At 35.9% G+C, this 19,702-nt stretch overlaps 2 protein-coding genes and 1 long non-coding RNA gene across 4 annotated transcripts; 2 read left to right on the forward strand and 1 right to left on the reverse strand.

The window, feature by feature from the left end:
* The first annotated feature begins 12 nt into the window (after positions 1–12).
* Positions 13–2,754, forward strand: LOC107219061 (trafficking protein particle complex subunit 13). The gene is made up of 10 exons (XM_015657131.2): positions 13–212; positions 369–537; positions 629–713; positions 793–920; positions 1,228–1,351; positions 1,498–1,594; positions 1,662–1,888; positions 1,972–2,072; positions 2,203–2,350; positions 2,489–2,754. The coding sequence occupies exons 1-10, from the start codon at positions 170–172 to the stop codon at positions 2,579–2,581; spliced, it is 1,215 nt and encodes a 404-aa protein (XP_015512617.1). The 5' UTR covers positions 13–169; the 3' UTR covers positions 2,582–2,754.
* On the reverse strand, positions 1,618–3,188 carry LOC124295473. Its single transcript, XR_006905413.1, has 2 exons — positions 2,772–3,188; positions 1,618–2,407 (listed from the first exon to the last, which is right to left on the reverse strand). It is a non-coding gene; the product is annotated as an uncharacterized LOC124295473 (long non-coding RNA).
* Positions 3,189–3,211: 23 nt separating this feature from the next.
* On the forward strand, positions 3,212–19,564 carry LOC107219072 (chromodomain-helicase-DNA-binding protein 1). Of its 2 annotated transcripts, XM_046745567.1 has the most exons (23): positions 3,212–4,670; positions 7,360–7,472; positions 8,993–9,283; positions 9,794–9,982; positions 10,067–10,236; positions 10,355–10,518; positions 10,622–10,781; positions 10,874–11,186; positions 11,316–11,523; positions 11,620–11,897; positions 11,991–12,717; positions 12,804–13,049; positions 13,126–13,293; positions 13,372–13,498; positions 13,728–13,888; positions 13,961–14,322; positions 14,423–14,660; positions 15,036–15,155; positions 15,255–15,482; positions 15,630–15,953; positions 16,043–16,617; positions 16,707–16,820; positions 16,953–19,564. In XM_046745567.1, the coding sequence occupies exons 1-23, from the start codon at positions 4,662–4,664 to the stop codon at positions 17,173–17,175; spliced, it is 5,508 nt and encodes a 1,835-aa protein (XP_046601523.1). In that variant the 5' UTR covers positions 3,212–4,661; the 3' UTR covers positions 17,176–19,564. The 2 variants fall into 2 exon arrangements, with proteins under 2 accessions (XP_046601523.1, XP_015512633.1); XM_015657147.2 differs by lacking the exon at positions 8,993–9,283 and having other exon boundaries at positions 3,213–4,670.
* The last annotated feature ends 138 nt before the right edge of the window (positions 19,565–19,702 follow it).

The following is a 19,702-nucleotide window of genomic DNA, read 5'->3' on the forward strand; positions in this document are numbered from 1 at the left end:
TTAACTCCAATCAGCGATGAGCTCTATGGAGATGAGTAGGTCTCTGCTTCAATGTTTGACATAAGAATCCCCCAGATGTCATAGGTTATGCATCCAGATTTTTCAGATCCAGATTGACTGTTGAAAAACAACAAGGAATTTATTACTTGATTACCACCGAACGAGAGAAATGGAAGCAAAACCGAAAAGTGAACATTTGTTAGCGTTAAAAGGTGCGTTTGAACAATCATGACCAATTAGTTCTCAAAATATTGTATAATTGAATGAGTAAGGAAATTCATGTCAACTGCCTCATACGCCTAACTTATTCGTTGATTTTTGTGTTTTGTTAATTGAAAACTTCTTCATTAAATTCTATTTATTTCTAGTTATGCGGCTTACCAGGCCGACACTTGCTACTCCAGTAATTGTCTCTTGCGACTCGACAGATCTTCCAGGTAACACGCTCAATAATGAGCTTAAAAATGACAACACCTCCCTCCAGGGAATGGAGACCCTTGCTGTTGGCCAATTCATGATGTTGCCACAGAGTTTTGGGTAATAATTGATCACAGTGGCCGAGATGAAAAATTTTTTCCATTTTCTACCGATAATTTTACTTATCATAAATGCTTTACAATTGTTTCAGTAATATCTACTTGGGAGAAATATTCTCGAGCTATTTATGCGTTCACAACGGTAGTTCCCAATTAGTTAAAGACGTGATGGTGAAAGTAAGATTCTTTTATTTTTCAGTTTGTATGACAACATTTGAGTTGGCATAAATAATGCTTTAACTAAAATCTGTTACAGGCTGATCTTCAAACTAGTTCCCAACGAATACCTTTGTCTGGTCATAACGGTATGCCTAAGGAACTAGGCCCTGATAATACAGTGGACGAAGTTATCCATCACGAAGTTAAAGAGATTGGGACACACATGTAAGAGAGTTGCGCTATTCTGTAGTATGGCATTTATTATATTTTGGTGTTTTGTAGTACAGTCAAATTTTTCAGAGATTATTGGGTTCCTGTTTACAGGTAGAAATTTTGTTGATTCCACTCTGTGAAATCTATAGTTATTGGAATTTGACAACTTCAATTTTTATAAAATCTCAGATTACTAGCAATCCGTGTTATTTCTTTGGTTGAAAATTTTAACCGTCTGGTGTACTTTTGTGAGCAAACCACTCTCTTCAATCCTGAACTGCGAAGTTTCGAAAATAAAAATTCACAATTTCATTTTCAGATTGGTTTGCGAAGTTACATATACCCCCACAGTTTCTGAACCTGTTCCATTATCATTTCGCAAATTTTTCAAGTTCCAAGTCGTCAAACCACTCGATGTTAAAACCAAATTCTATAATGCAGAGGTAAATGATCTTTCCTTTAGGGTATCTTTGTTTGAAAACTATGACAAAGAATACATTAATGAAAATTTGTTATCCTATTTAATTTATAATTAAAGGACCCAGTTATAAATGTAAAAAGTTTACGATTAATCATATGATTTTTCTAGTCTGACGACGTTTATCTGGAGGCTCAAATACAGAATCAAACTGCCGGTCCGATTTGTTTGGAGAAAGTAGCACTTGAGTCATCCCATTTATTCAATGGTGAGATAATTTTTGTAACTATGGCAGGGGAAACGAAAAATTTTAACTAAAAATGTACTCTCCACAGTAACAACCTTGAACACAAACTTGCAAGGTGAGTCTATTTACGGGCGAGTGAATCTATTAGATTCTGGATCGAGCCGGCAGTACTTATACTGCCTTACTCCTCAGCCGAGCTTAACCAAGGATCCAAAAATGATGCATAATGCAACTAACATAGGAAAACTTGATATCGTTTGGCGGAGTAATTTGGGTGAAAGAGGACGCCTACAAACGAGTCAGCTGCAGAGGATGGTTTGTTTCAAAAACTGCAATATGCGTTTAACATGTAAAGCTCAGCTGGTATTCGATCTAATTGATTTTCGGTTGTCTTTAAGGCTCCAGATTTTGGAGACTTGAGAGTAACAATGAAGGAGATACCACCTATTGCATACCTGGAAGAACCAGTGAACTTCAAATGTCGTATTGTAAATACTTCGTGAGTAATTGAAAGCATTCATTGACAGTGATAAATGTGTAGAGAACCTTTCGAATTTATCGTATTCAAATTGAAATAAAATAACATCAATGAAAAATAATGCTCAGTTCAATATATGTTTTGTTTACAGAGAGAGAAGTATGGATATAATGTTGGGCCTAGAATCTAATAAGTCTATAGCATGGTGCGGAGTCTCTGAGACTGTGATAGGAACTCTTAAATCGGGAGCATCGTGCGACATTCCATTGTGTTTAATTCCACTCGACACAGGGCTTGTTGTGAGTATTTATTTTCAAAGATTTTCATATCCAAAGCTGCATGTATAGTGAAAAGTGCTAAAACAAATAATTTTCAATATATTATAATGGGTAATGATTTCAGAAGAGAGACTAAAGATAGATCATTTTCGCCTTTAGACTGTTTCAGGTTTGAAATTAGTGGACACATTTTTAAAACGTGTCTACGATCATGATGACCTCGCCCAAATATTTGTACATCAAGTCGACTAATTATTATTTATACTAATAGAAAGTGTTACTGGAAAAGAGATTCTAATATAATATTTGTTGTATAAATATGTAAATATGATCAATAATTATTAAATCTGATGTAATTATCTATTACGAAAGAAAGTTTATTATCAATTTATTGAAATTTTATGATATTGTTACCAATTACCTATCGACGAAAATTACCTACCATTATTAACAATGACAAATTTGTACAACCTAATTCCTTCTTCATCGCCACAGATTTGTTAAGTTATGACAAATTTTAAGAAATAACTAATCGATTGAAATTAATGATTAAAATTAATCATTTTCAAGTTGATTTTTTTTTTTTTCCCCAATACATCAGTGACATTCTGCAATTATTTGACGAAAATTTGATTAATATAAATCATACAATGAATCTTGCGTTATAAAGAAGGTAGCAAGAATCTGATCTATACATATAATATGCCAGATATCTAATTCCCCTTTAGGCAAAAATATCACGGAATTTGACTAATCGCTACGGATTTTTTCGATCCATCGAACATCGATATGTAGTCTCGACAGCATGCGTCGATCGGAAGTTGTTGCATTAAACGTGATCGAGTTTCGAGGCCTCGATCAGCATCGTCAAACTCCTCCTTTTCCGTTGTGGTTGTGTCACAGGGTCTCCGGGTAATATTTTTCGTCTTTCATTCAGTACAAATTACACTTGTCCTACTGCTTGGAAAAAAGTCTCGTTACATTTCATTGGATTGGGTAAATTACATGTATTGTTTTAATGCAAAATAATTACGCATACGTTCCTTTACAGACCATTGTATAAACAATAATTACGCTCTGCTTTCGGCCCTGTCCCAATGTAATGGAAAATGAAAGCTTTGTAGTTTACTAGTCCGCCTTAGAGCGGCGCTTTGTACCCGCATGATGACGTCACTAACACTTTACATAACGATGAATGCATATATGTATGTGTACACACGACACACACACAGACACACGTACGGATACGTAATTTCCTACCTACCTACTTATACCCGTACCTACTACGCGTTGCAAGTTTTGTACAAAAATATTCGAATCTCGAATTTCATTTCAATGAAATGTTTATTGTAGCGAGAGATGAGAGGAATTCTCTGGGTTCATTTATTCGAAATCAAATCTTTATGTATCGCAAGACTCATCGAACTATACCCGTTAAACCCGCCAACGATAGAAAGAGGGAACAAGCTGCTGTCTTTAAATTAATTCTCGGAAACTGTGTGTCGCGATCGAAGATTTTTCCTCTTTCGACACCGCATCGTGAGCAAGGTCGTTATGAAGAAAGAAATAATAATCATAACAATCGCGTAGTATTCTGGGTCAATTTCAGGCATTCCCCCCACACGACAATTAAAAATGTCAGCCAAACGGTTGTGTCTCGATGTTCAATTTTCTTTGTTCTACTTCTATTTTCTTTTCTTTCCGATTCATTGTTCGATGACCCAAATGTTGTGACACATTGTCGTCACGCGATCGATTAATCAATGATGAAAATTACGCCGGTTTCGCGTACATATATATTCGACGGATGTATTATCGATCGGAACGTTGCAGGATGTTTTTTCTTGAATTTTCATCCTCCATTATTAATATCGTATTTTTCCCCTCTCTTCTCTGTAACTGGGCAACAAATATGTCCTATGTCCACCTGAATTGTTTACTCGTCATACGTTCCATGTAAACGCAGTTAGAAATCGTGACGCAGCGGCGCTCACCTGAAACGGCCATGGCGCCGGGTGAGGCGCGAGGGGTGAGGTAATGTCCCGCGCGCGCAATGCATGATGGTACGTCGTACCGTCGAGAGGGACGCAAGAGGGGGGGAATCGAGGAGGGCGACGAACAAGACGGGATCACAAAATGGCGGCCAAGCTCAGGTCCGTGACCATATAGTACGGGAAAATTCGATATTATTGAACAATGTCGGGATATAATATAACCAGTGATATCTAGTATCGTGAATACGTTGTTGTTTCGTAATCGGAAGGGTGAACAGGGGGTGAAATAGTGCATATTCGACGTTAAATAAGGAATTTGGTTTTACTCGTGAAGGGGAATGATGCAGGTGAGTGGACGGGTACGAAAAATAGTCAATTTTCGAGCTTTTCTCGCAATTTTCATCGATAATTATTTGTTTTTATTTATGATATGAGCGTTACCGTTTATCTGCGATACCAATTTGCCCGATGCGACCGCGGTGTTGTTTGGAATAATGTAAAATACCCCTTGCGACTTGTGTTTTAATCATCTGCGGCTAGAAAATGCTTGATAATTGTTAAAATTATTATTTACACCTGTATTTCAAGGGTTTCTACGTGTAGGGCGGGGCCTTGTGCCCCGACTGAGCCCAGGGACTTGTCTCTCTGTTGAACGAATTTTCCACAAATTAACAAAGTCTTGATCATCCAAATAACCTATAAGTTTGTTTACATTCTACTAACAACGAGTTTTTTCAATTAAAATGTCAATGTTCCAACCATATTTTCCCGCAAAACCATTCCTCACTATTTTTCCCAACCTTTGGTAACAGTTATTCAAATATTCGTGACGGACCCATTTTTGCAAATTGAGCTTAAAGTTTGGGCCGCACGCTATCCACATAACCTGCAACTCTTTGCCTTGTGACATTACTTCAAAAATTATAATCCTTACTGCCATTGGTTTTGGCAAATCTTCCAAACTTACTTACTATTCTATTCAAACTTTGACCATCATTTTCCACATCATTTTCATATACTTTTACTGCTTCAACCGCTTTGTTTCATTGTGCGTAAACACAGCAGTGTTCCCAGTATCGATAAAACATTGTGCCAATATGTTTTGCATCAGTTTTATCCTCAAACCCACCTAAGTTATTCAACTTTCTACAAGGCAATAATATCTGCACTGTACGGCTTAAAAGCCCAAATTAATCAGATTTAATCACGACATCCATTTGATATTCGACAGCCATACTCATCTGCTAAGAAATGTTGTTTACAAGCTTATTGTTAATGTAGTCTGGTTTTCACTGCAAACAAACTGTTGAGTAAAACGTAAATTTTTGTAACATTCGTCTAAAAATTTATTGCATTGCTATTGTAAAAGTATATTTGTGCTTTTAATGCTATTCAATTCTTTTGCGACAAAATGAAAAATGGTCCTCAATCGTTTTTTTTATTAAGCTCGTTATGCCACACAAACTATTTTCGCAAATTGAACAACTACAGAAAAATAAAAATAGATAAAATACTAAGGCTCATTGCTAACTTGAACTAAAGAGATAAAAGATTTCGATAGTGAAAGCGTATCGTGTACATAGAATTATTTTCATTGCTAGTTGTTTTTTCTTTTATAAATTATAATAACTACTCTGATTCAATATTACTATTTGCTCGTATTCCTGAATTCGAATGTCAATCAAATCATCTTATTCGTTTCTATATAGTTGAAGATTTTATCCAAGTAGCAATTATTCATATCACTGTAAATATATACGTATAGATATATCATAAAAGAAAAGAGAAACTAGCATTATTTATGGCAATGAAAGTTTTGTTCTTCCATCTGATGGTTATAATGCAAATTAATACTTACCATTAGGCACTGGTATTATTTCTCTTATAACTTAATTGGGATGCATCATTTAATTCTCACATAGTTTCGATTCAAATTAGTGATAAATAATTGCATTACAGCTATTGAATATTCCTTGCGAAGTGTATATTCATATTTTTTCTATTGGAACGCGTAGAACTCAGTTTTTTATCACTCAATATTATTTCTTTATCGTTGATCAGTGTTTCCTATGCTTTTTACATATCTAGGAATCTACATTCGATACTTGGAAGAGCTATCGCATCACACATATATTTTTTTCCCTCAATCACCAAACTGTTAGAGATTCAAATATGTAAAGTTCGCTGGACAATGTTTGTGGGGTAAATTTTGTCTGAGATCTTGATGCAAAATAACAACTAATATAAGATTACCTTATTTAAACACCTGGATTTACATATTGTACACAAATGATTGTATCAACACTGAAATGTTGATGTAACTTTTGTATTAATAAATAAACCTATTTATTACACTTTAAAAACAGTATATAAGTCATTTTATCTCCATCCTTGTATATAATATATCTAAGCTATCTAGTAAGCAAGGTTGCATCATTTGTTCTATGATCTGATTCCGTAAGCTAAGAAGGCACAGAATTTACATCACCATCGACATCTGTGGACAAAGGATAAGGTGGATCTTGGGATGCCTGCAGTATAAGTACAATAAGTTTGCAAATCTTGAGAAAAGGATAGCAAAGTAGTTTTAAATCTGAATAAAACCAGCAGCTTTACTTCGCGGTGATTAAGAATAATTATCAAAGCAACACAAGCCATATCGGCAAGCTATAATTGCAATAAATTCGTTGCTTTTGGTATAATATGGCATAAACAAAATGGCGGATGAATTCCACAAAATGGCTGCTGAGCAATCTACGGAATTTCGTAAACAGGAAATTGTATATGATATACCACTGTCTAATTGAATAGATCCATAACAAATTCTACTACATATTTGCAACAGATAGTCAAACCTATTAGCGTTATTAATATTATTATCATTCCTGTTCCTAATAATATCCTTGGTATTGAATTACTGGATAAATATTAGCACAGTATATCCAAACAACACCGTGGTATCTGCTCTTTCTTATATAGATGTCTGTATAAGCGATTACTGATTATTAGATTGTATATTTCGAATTGCATTTACAGAAAACTTTAGATTCTGAGTCTGGTAAGGAATCTGGTTCAGATTCGGAGAACGAGAGTAAGAGCGACAGCTCATCATCCGGAAGCAACTCCGGATCTGGTTCTGGATCAGACAGGTGTGTATATGCAGTGAATTGAAAGAATTGAATTTAGTAATAACACACACGGTGTCCAATTGTATCAGGGAAAACCTGGATATCTAAAAAAGCAAATTATAATCTCTGATTTAAGTCTCGGAATATTTTTGGAAACAATTAGTAAATTGAATTCTGGTACATCTAAAAGTATGCTTTATATTTCAAATACTTACTTCGAATTCAGAGATAGAAAGTATAAAGAATGAGTAAGATCTTCTATGATTTCCATTGGACGTCGTATTGTGTGAATACTAAAAGATCGGATGAATGGTTAATAAAATTAGGTAAAAGCCAATTTCAGTATTTAAAATTTTGTTTTGTGGTTTTTCTGAGATCAGATCGATACTTCTGGAAGTTTCACGTGATTAAAAATCAATCAAGCTACTTGCTCAAGCTTTGCACGCCAGTACTAACTTTACCTTGCTGATCTTACGGCTAACTGTTATTTGTTCTTTGAAGCTGATGTTGGAAAATAAATAAAAAGAGGCATTGTACTACCTGCCACTCCACAAATGAGTTTCAATTTACAAAAGTTGTACATTTTTCTTCACTTTACATTCCATACTCTGATTTACCAATAAATATTTTTTTTTCATTTACTTTAAACTTTGTATTAAACTTAGAGACATGCTAATGATTATTACAATCAGATCATCTCGGCTCTGGATACAATGGCCAGAATTTATGAACTTATTACGATTCTATTTCGTTAGTAGTTTCGATTATTAGATTGGGGGATACATAGAATTTTTCATATTTCTTGTGAACTTAAGTTTGAAAAACTTTATGATAATCTATAAAGTGATAAATGCTCTTGAATATTTGTATTTTAAATCATAGTTTAGGAGTGAGAATTAGATCAAGTTGCGTGTTTGCCTTACTTATTACTACTACATCGTTTCATCATATTATGTCAATACCAGAGTCACTGTAATTTTGATCTACGCTAAAGACAACAATAAACAACTACTTCCCAGAGTGAAAAGTTATCGAACAGTATCATTTTCTACACACATGAAAATATTTCTTATTTAAAATGTTTGTAAAATCGTATTGAAATGAAATGAATGTATTACATCCGAGCGTAAAAGCTGAATAATGATATAGTCATTTTGTTAATTCAGTCTTGTATTTAATCATACAATTATAGATATTTCATCAATATTTTACGAGACACTGAGACGTCAGAATTTAATATTGAAAAAATTAAACCTGACACATTACAAGCGAGCAACACGTGCACGATTATCGTTATCAGATATTAATCCTGAACAAAATTTTAATTCTCAACAGAGATAATACTTATCTTCTGTTTGAATCAATATATTATCTCGAAACTTACAATACGGTCAATCATTATGCGAGTCAACAGATATCTCTTATTTATTCATTCATTCATTCATTTACCAATATTAACCAACCCCTTGAAAGGGGGTGACAAAAAAAAAAAGTAATACTAGTATAACGAAAAAAACAAAACTGCTTGGCTGCTAACGCAGTGACTCTAGCTCCTCAAGCGGTTCTGGTTCAGCATCAGGTTCGGACTCTGAAAAGTCAGATAAATCGTCGAAATCGGATACTCCTGCACAAAGCGTTAGCATTCAAAGTAAAAGCTCGGTACATAGCTCAGAGACAAAAGTTCGACATAAAAGCGACTCGAGTCGTGAATGGGATGAAAACCCAGACGTTTATGGAATCCGAAGATCGGGGAGATCCCGCAAGGAACCAGAGAGGCTCACTACGCAACGCGAAAGCGACGGCGATGTACGACGGAAGGTTCAAAAAAAAAGGTAAGGAGAATGAAATAGATAAAACGCTATCATAAGTAAGTATTTTATTATATCCTTTGGGATTTCTGTGATCGTAAGGAAATTTCATTGTGATAAAATTTGAGAAAAATGCAATTGCTCGAAAATTCAATTACAATTACACTGATATTTGACGGTAGCGGAAAGCGATATCAAAGTCTTAATTATGAAACTTCAATTCTTCTGTAATTCAGCAAACCCCACATAAGCAAGTTGAAATTTTTCTCGCAACAAATGCATTGCATTGATTCTCGTCAACTTGAATCAGGAAGTCTTTTTTCCATGTTAAGTTATCATCATGTATTCTTTGAATTGTTAGACTTTTTAATCGCTGTTAACAGGCTAACATAAAGCTAAAAATTAATTTCCAAGTGTGATTTGTTTTCCAAGCTTCAAGCCTTAGTCGTCGAGTTTTGTGTAACGTCTTAATACGCGATATAACATCTCACAGTGGCACTCGTTTACTTATCATTGCAACATTTCTTATTTCAGTACTCAAAATTCCTGGAATTCTGACAGTTCAGAATCAGAATCGGATGAAGCTACTAAACGGAGACCTCCGCCAAGTAAATCGATAAATCGTCGAGCAGCGCAAAAGGTGAAAGAAAACACTCGTTCACGTCATAAACGAATATCAGAATCCTCGGAGAATTCTTCGTTTGACAGCGATGATAATCGAAGGTGAGCACGCATCAGTATTAATTTAAAATTATTTGGGCTGTTATGATCGTTAGGTAATTCAACACACGATAAATATCAATTTAGGCAAGTCACGCGACGGGCTGGAACTGCAGTCAGTTACAAAGAACAGAGCGAAGAGGGGACTGACAGTGAGGATATAGTCGAGGTTGACGAAGCATTGGCGACTCCGTTGGAACCAGATAATGCCGAAACCATTGAACGAATTCTGGGGCAGAGAAGAGGAAAAAAAGGAGGTGAGTTTTAGTAAATCAATGCGAATTATAGCAAAATCACATGAACGCAACACAAGCAAATCGTCTTACGATTTCTGGCATTTTATAACGAACGTGTATAAACTTTTGCTACTGTTAGTTACTGGAAATGTGACGACTGTCTACGCTGTTGAAGAAAACGGTGATCTGAATCCTACAGATTTGGCGGACGAAGAAGCCGAGACGCAGTATCTAATAAAATGGAAAGGCTGGTCGCATATACACAATACGTGGGAATCAGAGGATTCTTTGAAGGCGCAAAAGGTATGAGAAAATTTTCGAACTTTTATACAGACTGGTTGTGGATGGAAACTGGAGTATATTCTATTTTACATTTTAAACCGATATTTTATTTTATTTGTCGTAGGTGAAGGGTATTAAAAAATTAGAAAATTTCGTGAAGCGAGAACGGGAAATCAAACAATGGAGAGACTATGCTGGACCTGAAGATATAGACTACTTCGAATGTCAGCTGGAACTTCAACAGGATTTATTGAAAAGCTACAATTACGTAGAACGGATAATTGGTAAAAACTTGTTAATTGTTGTACTTGATTGGATAAAAGACTAGACGAATTTTATCTGCGCCGTTATTTGTTGAAATAATATTTTTTCACAGCTGAATATAACAAACCGGATTCTGGACATCCAGATTATTATTGTAAATGGGAAAGTTTACCATATGCCGATGCGACGTGGGAAGATGGAGCTTTGATAATAAAAAAATGGCCTGAGAAGATCAAGGAATTTCGCGATAGGGAAGATTCGAAACGAACACCGAGTAAACACTGTAAAGTATTAAAGTATAGACCAAAATTTCATCAAGTCAAAGGGCAGCCCGAATACATGGGAAGGGGGAAAGATTTAGTCTTGAGAGACTATCAAATGGACGGATTAAACTGGTTGATTCATTCTTGGTGTAAAGAGAATAGGTAAAGCTATGAGATATATGTTATATATTCGAAATTCGTTATCAAAAATCAAGCAAGTGCCGATAATTTCACATGACTATGAATCAAAGATTATTAATAATTTGTTGATGTTTATTTTTTTATTTTCAGTGTTATTCTCGCGGATGAGATGGGTCTGGGAAAAACTATACAAACTATATGCTTCCTTTACTACCTTTTTCACACGCAACAGTTGTATGGACCATTTTTATTGGTTGTACCATTGTCTACGATGACGTCTTGGCAAAGAGAAATGGCACAGTGGGCACCAGATATGAATTTTGTAACTTACCTTGGTGATGTGACGTCTAGGAACGTGGTAAGTGTTGTGAATTTGGCAGAATATTTTTGTTCAATGTTCTCTTTGTTATTATTATTATTTTTGTTTTACTTGATGTATTTTTACGGCTTACAGATCAGGGAGTTCGAATGGTGTTATAGTTCAAAGAGGTTGAAATTCAACGCAATTTTGACGACGTACGAAATAGTTTTGAAGGATAAAACGTTCTTGGGGGCCATAAATTGGGCCGCACTGCTCGTCGACGAGGCGCATCGTCTCAAAAATGATGATTCACTTTTATACAAAGCATTGACAGAGTTTCATACCAATCATAGACTTCTTATCACCGGAACTCCGTTGCAAAACAGTTTGAAAGAGTTGTGGGCATTGCTGCATTTTATAATGCCTAACAAGTGAGTGAATTTTTTTTATTTGTATTAAGTACTTGGTGAAACTGATTCGAATTCTTTAAACGGCATGTATTACAATTGTTTTTAAACACATAGATTCAACTCTTGGGAAGAATTTGAAAAAGAACATGACAACGCGGCGCAAAAGGGTTACTCGAAGCTTCACAGGCAATTGGAACCATTCATTTTGCGTCGAGTGAAAAAAGACGTAGAGAAATCATTGCCGGCTAAAGTCGAACAGATATTACGTGTCGAGATGACCTCTTTGCAAAAACAGTATTACAAGTGGATACTTACTAAAAATTATAATGCCCTTCGCAAGGGTGTTAAGGGATCGACGACAACGTTTCTCAACATTGTTATAGAGTTGAAAAAATGTTGCAATCATGCATTCCTAACTAAGCCAACGGACGGTGAAAGGCGAGAAAGCAACGAGGATTATTTACAACAGATAATTCGTGGATCGGGAAAATTGGTTTTGTTGGATAAACTGTTAGTACGACTCCGAGAAACTGGTCACAGAGTTTTGATATTCAGCCAGATGGTCAGAATGTTGGACATCTTGGGAGAATATCTGCAAAAAAGACATTTTCCCTTTCAAAGATTAGATGGAAGCATAAAGGGAGAGCTCAGAAAGCAAGCGCTGGATCATTTCAATGCAGATGGCTCGACAGACTTCTGCTTTTTACTGTCAACCAGAGCTGGTGGTCTTGGAATTAATTTGGCAACAGCTGATACTGTTATCATATTTGATTCTGATTGGAACCCGCAGAACGATCTGCAAGCCCAGGCTAGAGCTCATCGTATAGGTCAAAAAAACCAGGTATTTTATCTCGATTTAGCCACAACGACAACATCTCTTTTAACTGACATACTAATGGAGAATTTGCCCCGTTTATCGTTTGACAGGTGAACATATACAGATTGGTGACAAAGAATTCCGTGGAAGAAGAAATAGTTGAACGTGCGAAACAAAAAATGGTGCTCGACCATTTAGTAATACAGAGAATGGATACAACGGGAAGAACGGTCTTGGACAAAAAGGGTCCCAACACAAATAATAACCCTTTTAACAAGGAGGATCTAAATGCTATTCTGAAGTTCGGTGCCGAAGAATTGTTCAAAGATGAAGAAGACGGGGATGAGGAGCCCACTGTAAGTTTGTTCGATCAAATTTAGATTAACTTCAACGTCATTGGCAATAAAAATACGCTCTTTTGATTGTTTATAGTGTGACATTGACGAAATACTGCGACGTGCTGAAACCAGAGACGAAGCCCCGGCCACGGTAGGAGACGAACTCTTATCGGCGTTCAAAGTTGCCAGTTTTGCCGCTTTCGAAGAAGAGACAGAGCCGATTCCTCAACTTAATGAAATTGACGATGAAAGTAAAGATTGGGTGAGTATCGTTTTGCACAGCTGCAAAAGCGATCGTTGATGTACAATATTAACTTTGGATCTATTATTTTCTTTGCAGGCTGAGATTATTCCTGAAAATTTTAGGAAAAAGCTTGAGGAAGCGGAAAAATCTAAGGAAATGGAGGATCTGTATCTACCACCCAGAAGTCGGAAGACTCTTCAGCAAATCAATCAATCTGGTGAAGGTAACTTGTTTTAAAGATCAAATGCACTTAAACAAGTGCCTGAAGGTTATCATTTATCGGATTTAAAAAATTTATTTTAACCATTGATATAATTCTAATGAAATCACTCTGTTTTATGTGAACACATTTTCCACATCATCTTTTAAAAATGTCATTAGATTGAGTGTATAAATCTAATAACGCGATACTGAAGTACTGAATATACAAAATCTGTATGAATATTTTATAGAAGGAAGGGGTAGAAAACGCAGAAAAACTACGGGCGACGACAGCGAAGATGCTGAAGATTCGGGAAGCGAGGCAGAAGGCACCGATGATGAGAGGCCTAAAAAGCGGGGTAGACCAAGAGTCACTCCTAGAGAAAATATGAAGAGTTTTACCGACGCCGAGGTGAATTGATTATCTCAATCGAAATTTCACTCCGCAATATTGATTTTAAATAATACAATTTTGAATCATCAGATTCGAAGGTTCGTCAAGAGCTACAAGAAGTTTGGGGCTCCGCTGAAAAGATTAGATGATATTGCAGCCGATGCCGAATTGCAAGAGAAGCCTATGTCTGAGTTGCGTTACTTGGGCGAGCAGCTAAGAATCAGATGCGAGGCTTGCTTAGCAGAGTTTGAAACTATCGCTAAAGAAAATAAAGGGACTGAAGAGGAAGGCCGTGGCCCAGGGCGGAAAAGAGGAAGAGGTCCAACCTTCAAAGTTGGCGGCGTTATGGTTAATGCAAAATCCCTTTCTGCTGCTGAAAAAGAATTAGAACCGCTCGATGCCGCACTCCCTGCAGATTCCGAACAGAGAGCCAATTGGCACCTTGATATAAAGTAAGTTCTTATCGGAGTCTATTAAAGTTGTAGATAAGTTTGGATAAATTCACCGAGTTAGACAATGATTGTTGACTACCAATTATGAATTGATGTTTAGATTAAAACCGGCGAACTTTGACTGCGATTGGACTCCAGACGATGACTCGAGGTTACTTAGAGGAATTTATCATCATGGAATGGGATCTTGGGAGGCGATTAAATTGGACGCAAATTATAAACTTGGTGACAAAATTCTCCCTCACAACGACAGTAAACCTCAAGTTAAACAGTTAAATACACGAGCTGAGTATTTATTGAAAGTGCTCAAAAAGCAGATGGACCTTAAACTTGGAGTGGTGAGTTCTATGATTGATAATTTTTGGTGTTTTAACAAATTCCAAAGATCTCTGTTTGTGCACAGTTTGTAACGATGAAAAATTGTGTTTTTATTAGCTTGTAACAAATTGTTACGAACCTCTTTCCTGCGCACAAGAAGCCTAGCAGGTGGAGAAATCGATTTTTTTTCCTGTTATCCACGTTTCCTGTCCTAATTGTTTCCTATTCCTTCTCAACAGGGATACGTCCTGTTCTCCCAGATCCTTACTAGATCCGAGGTAATATCGTCAGATTTCATTTTCTGTTCAGAAATGAGAATTCATGTGTGAAAAATGCGAGCGAGATCTGTCGTGTTATTCTTATACTTAGGTTTCTCGTTATATTCTTTATTTCAGACCAGAACGAGAAAGCCTCGCAAGCCTAAGGAAGTAAAAACTGTCATTACTAAAGAAATTGTCGAGGAGAATGACAGTTCGGGAGATGAAAATAAAAAGCTCAAGCTTAAACTGGACAAGGTAAAATCAAACTTTTATGCAGTAAAGTTTACTTGTAACATAAGGGAAGATATTCCACGATAGATTATGAAATTTCAATACACGAACGAAAAATTTCAGCAACCGGTTAAAAAGGAGGAAGAGCCTTTGTGCAAGAAAGAGCCGAAAGAAGAAGGCGAGGTTACGTCGGATGATAAGAAAAAGGATAAAAAACTGAAGAAAGAGAAGAAAGAGAGTAGAAGAGGGAAGAAAAACAAACAACCTGTCGGTCCAATGCATTTTACGGCCAACAATGAGCCTAGAGCTCTTGATGTTCTTGGTGATCTTGATCCGTCTATATTTAACGAGGTAAGTTGGTCGTCTAATCTCTTATTGTTATTATTTGGGCTAGATTGAGCAATTCAATTGAGTACGTTTGGATATATTTCTATTTGAAAGTATCTTAATTTTCCTAATCTATTAATATCTAATCATAATTAATGCCGTAATTTACAGTGCAAGGAAAAAATGCGGCCCGTCAAAAAAGCTCTGAAAGCTTTGGATAGGCCGGATCAGTCTTTAAGTCAGAGTGAACAAGTAACGCATACCAGGCAATGCCTCGTTCAAATTGGGAATCAGATAAATATCTGTCTGGCCGAGTACAAGGATCCCGAACTTATAAAAGAGTGGAGAAGTAATCTATGGTATTTCGTGTCTAAATTTACGGAATTTGACGCGAAAAAATTATACAAGTTGTATAAACATGCGACTAAGAAGGATGAGACTAACTCGAATCCAGTATCCAGCCCCGAAAAGAAGGAAGAAACTGTCAACCCGAAGGTACGTCCAGTAAGACAATAATGTGCTAGGTTTTACAAACCCATCATTAATTTTTTGCTACAATGTACGAGAAATTCTTTTCATTTCAGAAGCATAGTGAAAAACTACACGATAAGCATAGTGAGAAGCATAGTGAGAAACATGTCGAAAGACATACGGATAAGTGGAGCGATAATTCACAATCCAAAGATAGTAGCAGCAAAGATTCACAGAGACAACAAGTGAAACGTAGAATAGACGAAGTGGAGGAGAATTCAAACAGCAGTACTCCAAACAAAAAACATCAATCTATTACCTCGGTTGCAAATAGTACGACGACTGGTTCCATGACGACGGTAACAACAACCACAACAACGACGCCAATTGCTGCGAACACTTTGATGGCAAACTCGAATTCGAATTCCAGTAATTCATTGAGTAGCGAACAACCGTCCAGACACAAGGAACCAAAAGAAATCAAACATAAGGAAATGAAAAGAGACAGAGATCGAGATAGGGAAAGGGAAAGATCCCACGGCGAAAGAGGTTTGGATAGATTGGGCGGAGCGAAAGATGAGAGAGTGAGGAGAGACAGCGGAAGTTACAACATCGGTGGTCATTACAGTGGAGGACGCGAAGACGATCATTGGGTACCCAGAGACGGTAGAGATCCTCGAGACAGCAGGTAAAATGTGATGCGATTGAACTTTGCAATTGGTTTATTCACTTATTTCGTCATAGTTAATTGTTAATTAACGTTCCGCTGCTCGATAGGTTTGGAGATCATAAACGAGAAAGATTCGAATCTTACGGACGTATGCCTAGCGGTTATCATCGCGACAGAGACAGAGAACGTGATCGCGGCATGCATATGAACGAGAAACGAAGGTATGCGTTACTTATTGATGTAGAAATCAGTTTTTTTTTTCTCATTCTTTGCCTGTATTAAAGCTTATATGAGTATTTGCGAACAAATTTACTTCTACTGAGAATTGAATTTCCGAACTATTATCTTTGCAGTGATTACTATAGATATCCTCCAGGCCCTCCGGGTTATGGATATGGTGGTCCAGGAAGTTATGGAAGCGGAAGCAGCGGTGGTTATCCACCCTCAGATCTACCGCCTGGACATTTCAGAGGACGAGCGTACCCAGGGGATGGATATCCTGGTGATTGGAGGCCCAACAAAGACTATAGACGTGATTACGACCGTAGGCCACCTCCGCCGAATGCAAATTCCTAGTGCTCCTTTCTCGCCACCGTCCTTGAATGTGTCGTCAACCGGTTGTAAAACCTGGTTAAAGTCGCTTTGTCGTCTATCATTCATTTCATTGTCCTCGTGCCCGTTGTGAATTGTTCTCTTGAGGCAAAACTTGGAAAGGTTTACCTTTTGTATTATGTTACAAGTGCGATATCCATTATTGTCATTCAAGAAGTTGATGGCATTTAACACGGCAAAAAAAAAAGACGAAAAAAAAATATCACTACGATTTAGAAAAATTAAAAAAAAAACAAAAGGGAGGCAAAGAAAAAGGAACGAGAAAACGGAAAAAAACGAAATTAACTATTTCCACCCATACAGAATAAAATACAATTTTATATCGAGCATCTGACTGATTTATCATATAGTGGAATATATGATGAATTTTGAATAAATATAAACATGGTTCGAAAATAGATGCCGAAAATAACGAAGAAAATAATATACATATGTATATTTAAATATGGATGTATGTATTAATCTTCAAGAATTTTGCAAGGGTGACACCTCCGCGAGACTTCTTTGAATTGGTAAATTTTAAAACTTGGAACAAAATATTGAAAAACACAAAACAAAATAGAAAACTATGCAAAATTGTTACCAATTAGATTCGCTATTTGTAATGAGTTTCAAATTATAAATTTATGATTATTTGTTTTTTTTTTTTTTTTTTTTTTTAAGTTGCTAATCAATAGCATATACGGAGAAGCTATTTATTTTTCTTGCTTCACGAGTTGCTGTGCAAAGACCGAAATTCTGCCAATAAGTTAGCTTTTCATGACTTACAATCATACACTGATTTGACGCCACTTTTTTTTATTTTTTTTTATTTCATTTCATTTCTTCACAGAGGAAATAGCTAACCAAACTTTATCGATTAAACCAATCACCGATTCAACGTAACTATGAAAGCAAGAAGTTATAATTGATTTTATAAGATATTAATTTTTACTTAGGCATTTACTTTATTATTAAACTTCTTGGTCATTTGCACGGCATTGCTTGTTTCGTTTGATCAGTTTATTGTGCAATTTTTAAAGCAATGAGTATTAGCTTGATAAAAAAAGAAATTAAGTTTAAGCATGTATATTTTCTCCGATCATGTCAACGTATCGAGTAAATATTGGATCGTAATCAATTGTTCTTCGACAGGTCTTTAGGTATACATATATTCATTGATACAGTTAAAAATAATATGATCTGATTATTTTGTTGCGATCCAGTAATATTGTTTCATTCAGTTTCAGTCAAATTTAAAAACCAACTAGAAATAAATACGTCCGGAACTCCTTAACCATTATTTATTATGTTTTTTATATGTCATTTACGATGTGACGGAGATCAAGTAACGGAAAACAAATAAAATAAATATATCTGTGTCGTGGAATCAGCGGTGAAATCAGAGATCACATTGTGGCGATTTACTTTCTTTTTTTTTCAATTATCACATTACCAACTACCTTGACACCGTCTTCTTAAACAGTTTCTCTGTTTCAATACCTTATATTTGTTTTTTGGAAACAAATGTTGAATATATACCCAGGCACGTTGTCGATATCGAAGTTGAACTAACTGTACACAAATGATTTAGAAGTATCATTTTTGTAGTTTGATCATGCTCCGCTATTCTTATTGACAATTTGGCGATTCATTTTTCAAATTCCATTCATTGTTCGTAAATTAATTTGATTATGCTCGTTCGCCTCTAATATAGTGCTATCAGAGGGTAAATTGGCATTTATTTCATTTTAATTATTCAAAATGAGAGACAGACGTTTTTTCATTAAAAAAAAAAAAAAAAAAAAAAAAAAAAAAAACCGCAGATTTCGATGTATATCATGTGTAAATAATATAAAACGTATTAACAGAGATAAACGAACGCTAAGGTTATATTGTGTGCACGTGAAAAACAAAGATATGATAATATTGGTTAGAGTCCGTTTCGAAAACTCTGATACTAAAAATGCGTGATGCACCGCTTAATTAAGAGATGAATGACAAAACAACCCCTGCTAGATTAGATTTATATTTTTCGATTAAATCAAGTTGAAGACGTGAAAATGAACAGAGCCGTTTATAATTTATTAATGGTCGAATACGGAATCATGATTTAGATAAGAGTGAGGTAGAAATGTTGTGTATATATTATAATTAAGTAAGCAAAAGTAATTATTGATAGTGTATAACAAGAGGTATGTAGTTAATTATTATATCATAAAAATCAGTTTAAACGCATAATATGATGGTAATGTATTTTATCTATCTTCATTCTAGATATATGGATGCATAAGAACGAAAGAAGAGAGAGAGAGAGAGAGAGAGAGAGAGAGAGAGAGAGAGAGAGAGAGAGAGAGAGAGAGAGAGAGAGAGAGAGAGAGAGAGAGAGAGAGAGAGAGAGAGAGAGAGAGAGAGAGAGAGAGAGGAGGGGGGGGAGAGAGAGAGAGAGAGGGGGGGGGGAGAGAGAGAGAGAGAGAGAGAGAGAGGGGGGGAGGAGAGAGAGAGAGAGAGA

Source organism: Neodiprion lecontei, chromosome 7, assembly GCF_021901455.1.
Source record: "Neodiprion lecontei isolate iyNeoLeco1 chromosome 7, iyNeoLeco1.1, whole genome shotgun sequence".
Taxonomy (NCBI): domain Eukaryota; kingdom Metazoa; phylum Arthropoda; class Insecta; order Hymenoptera; family Diprionidae; genus Neodiprion; species Neodiprion lecontei.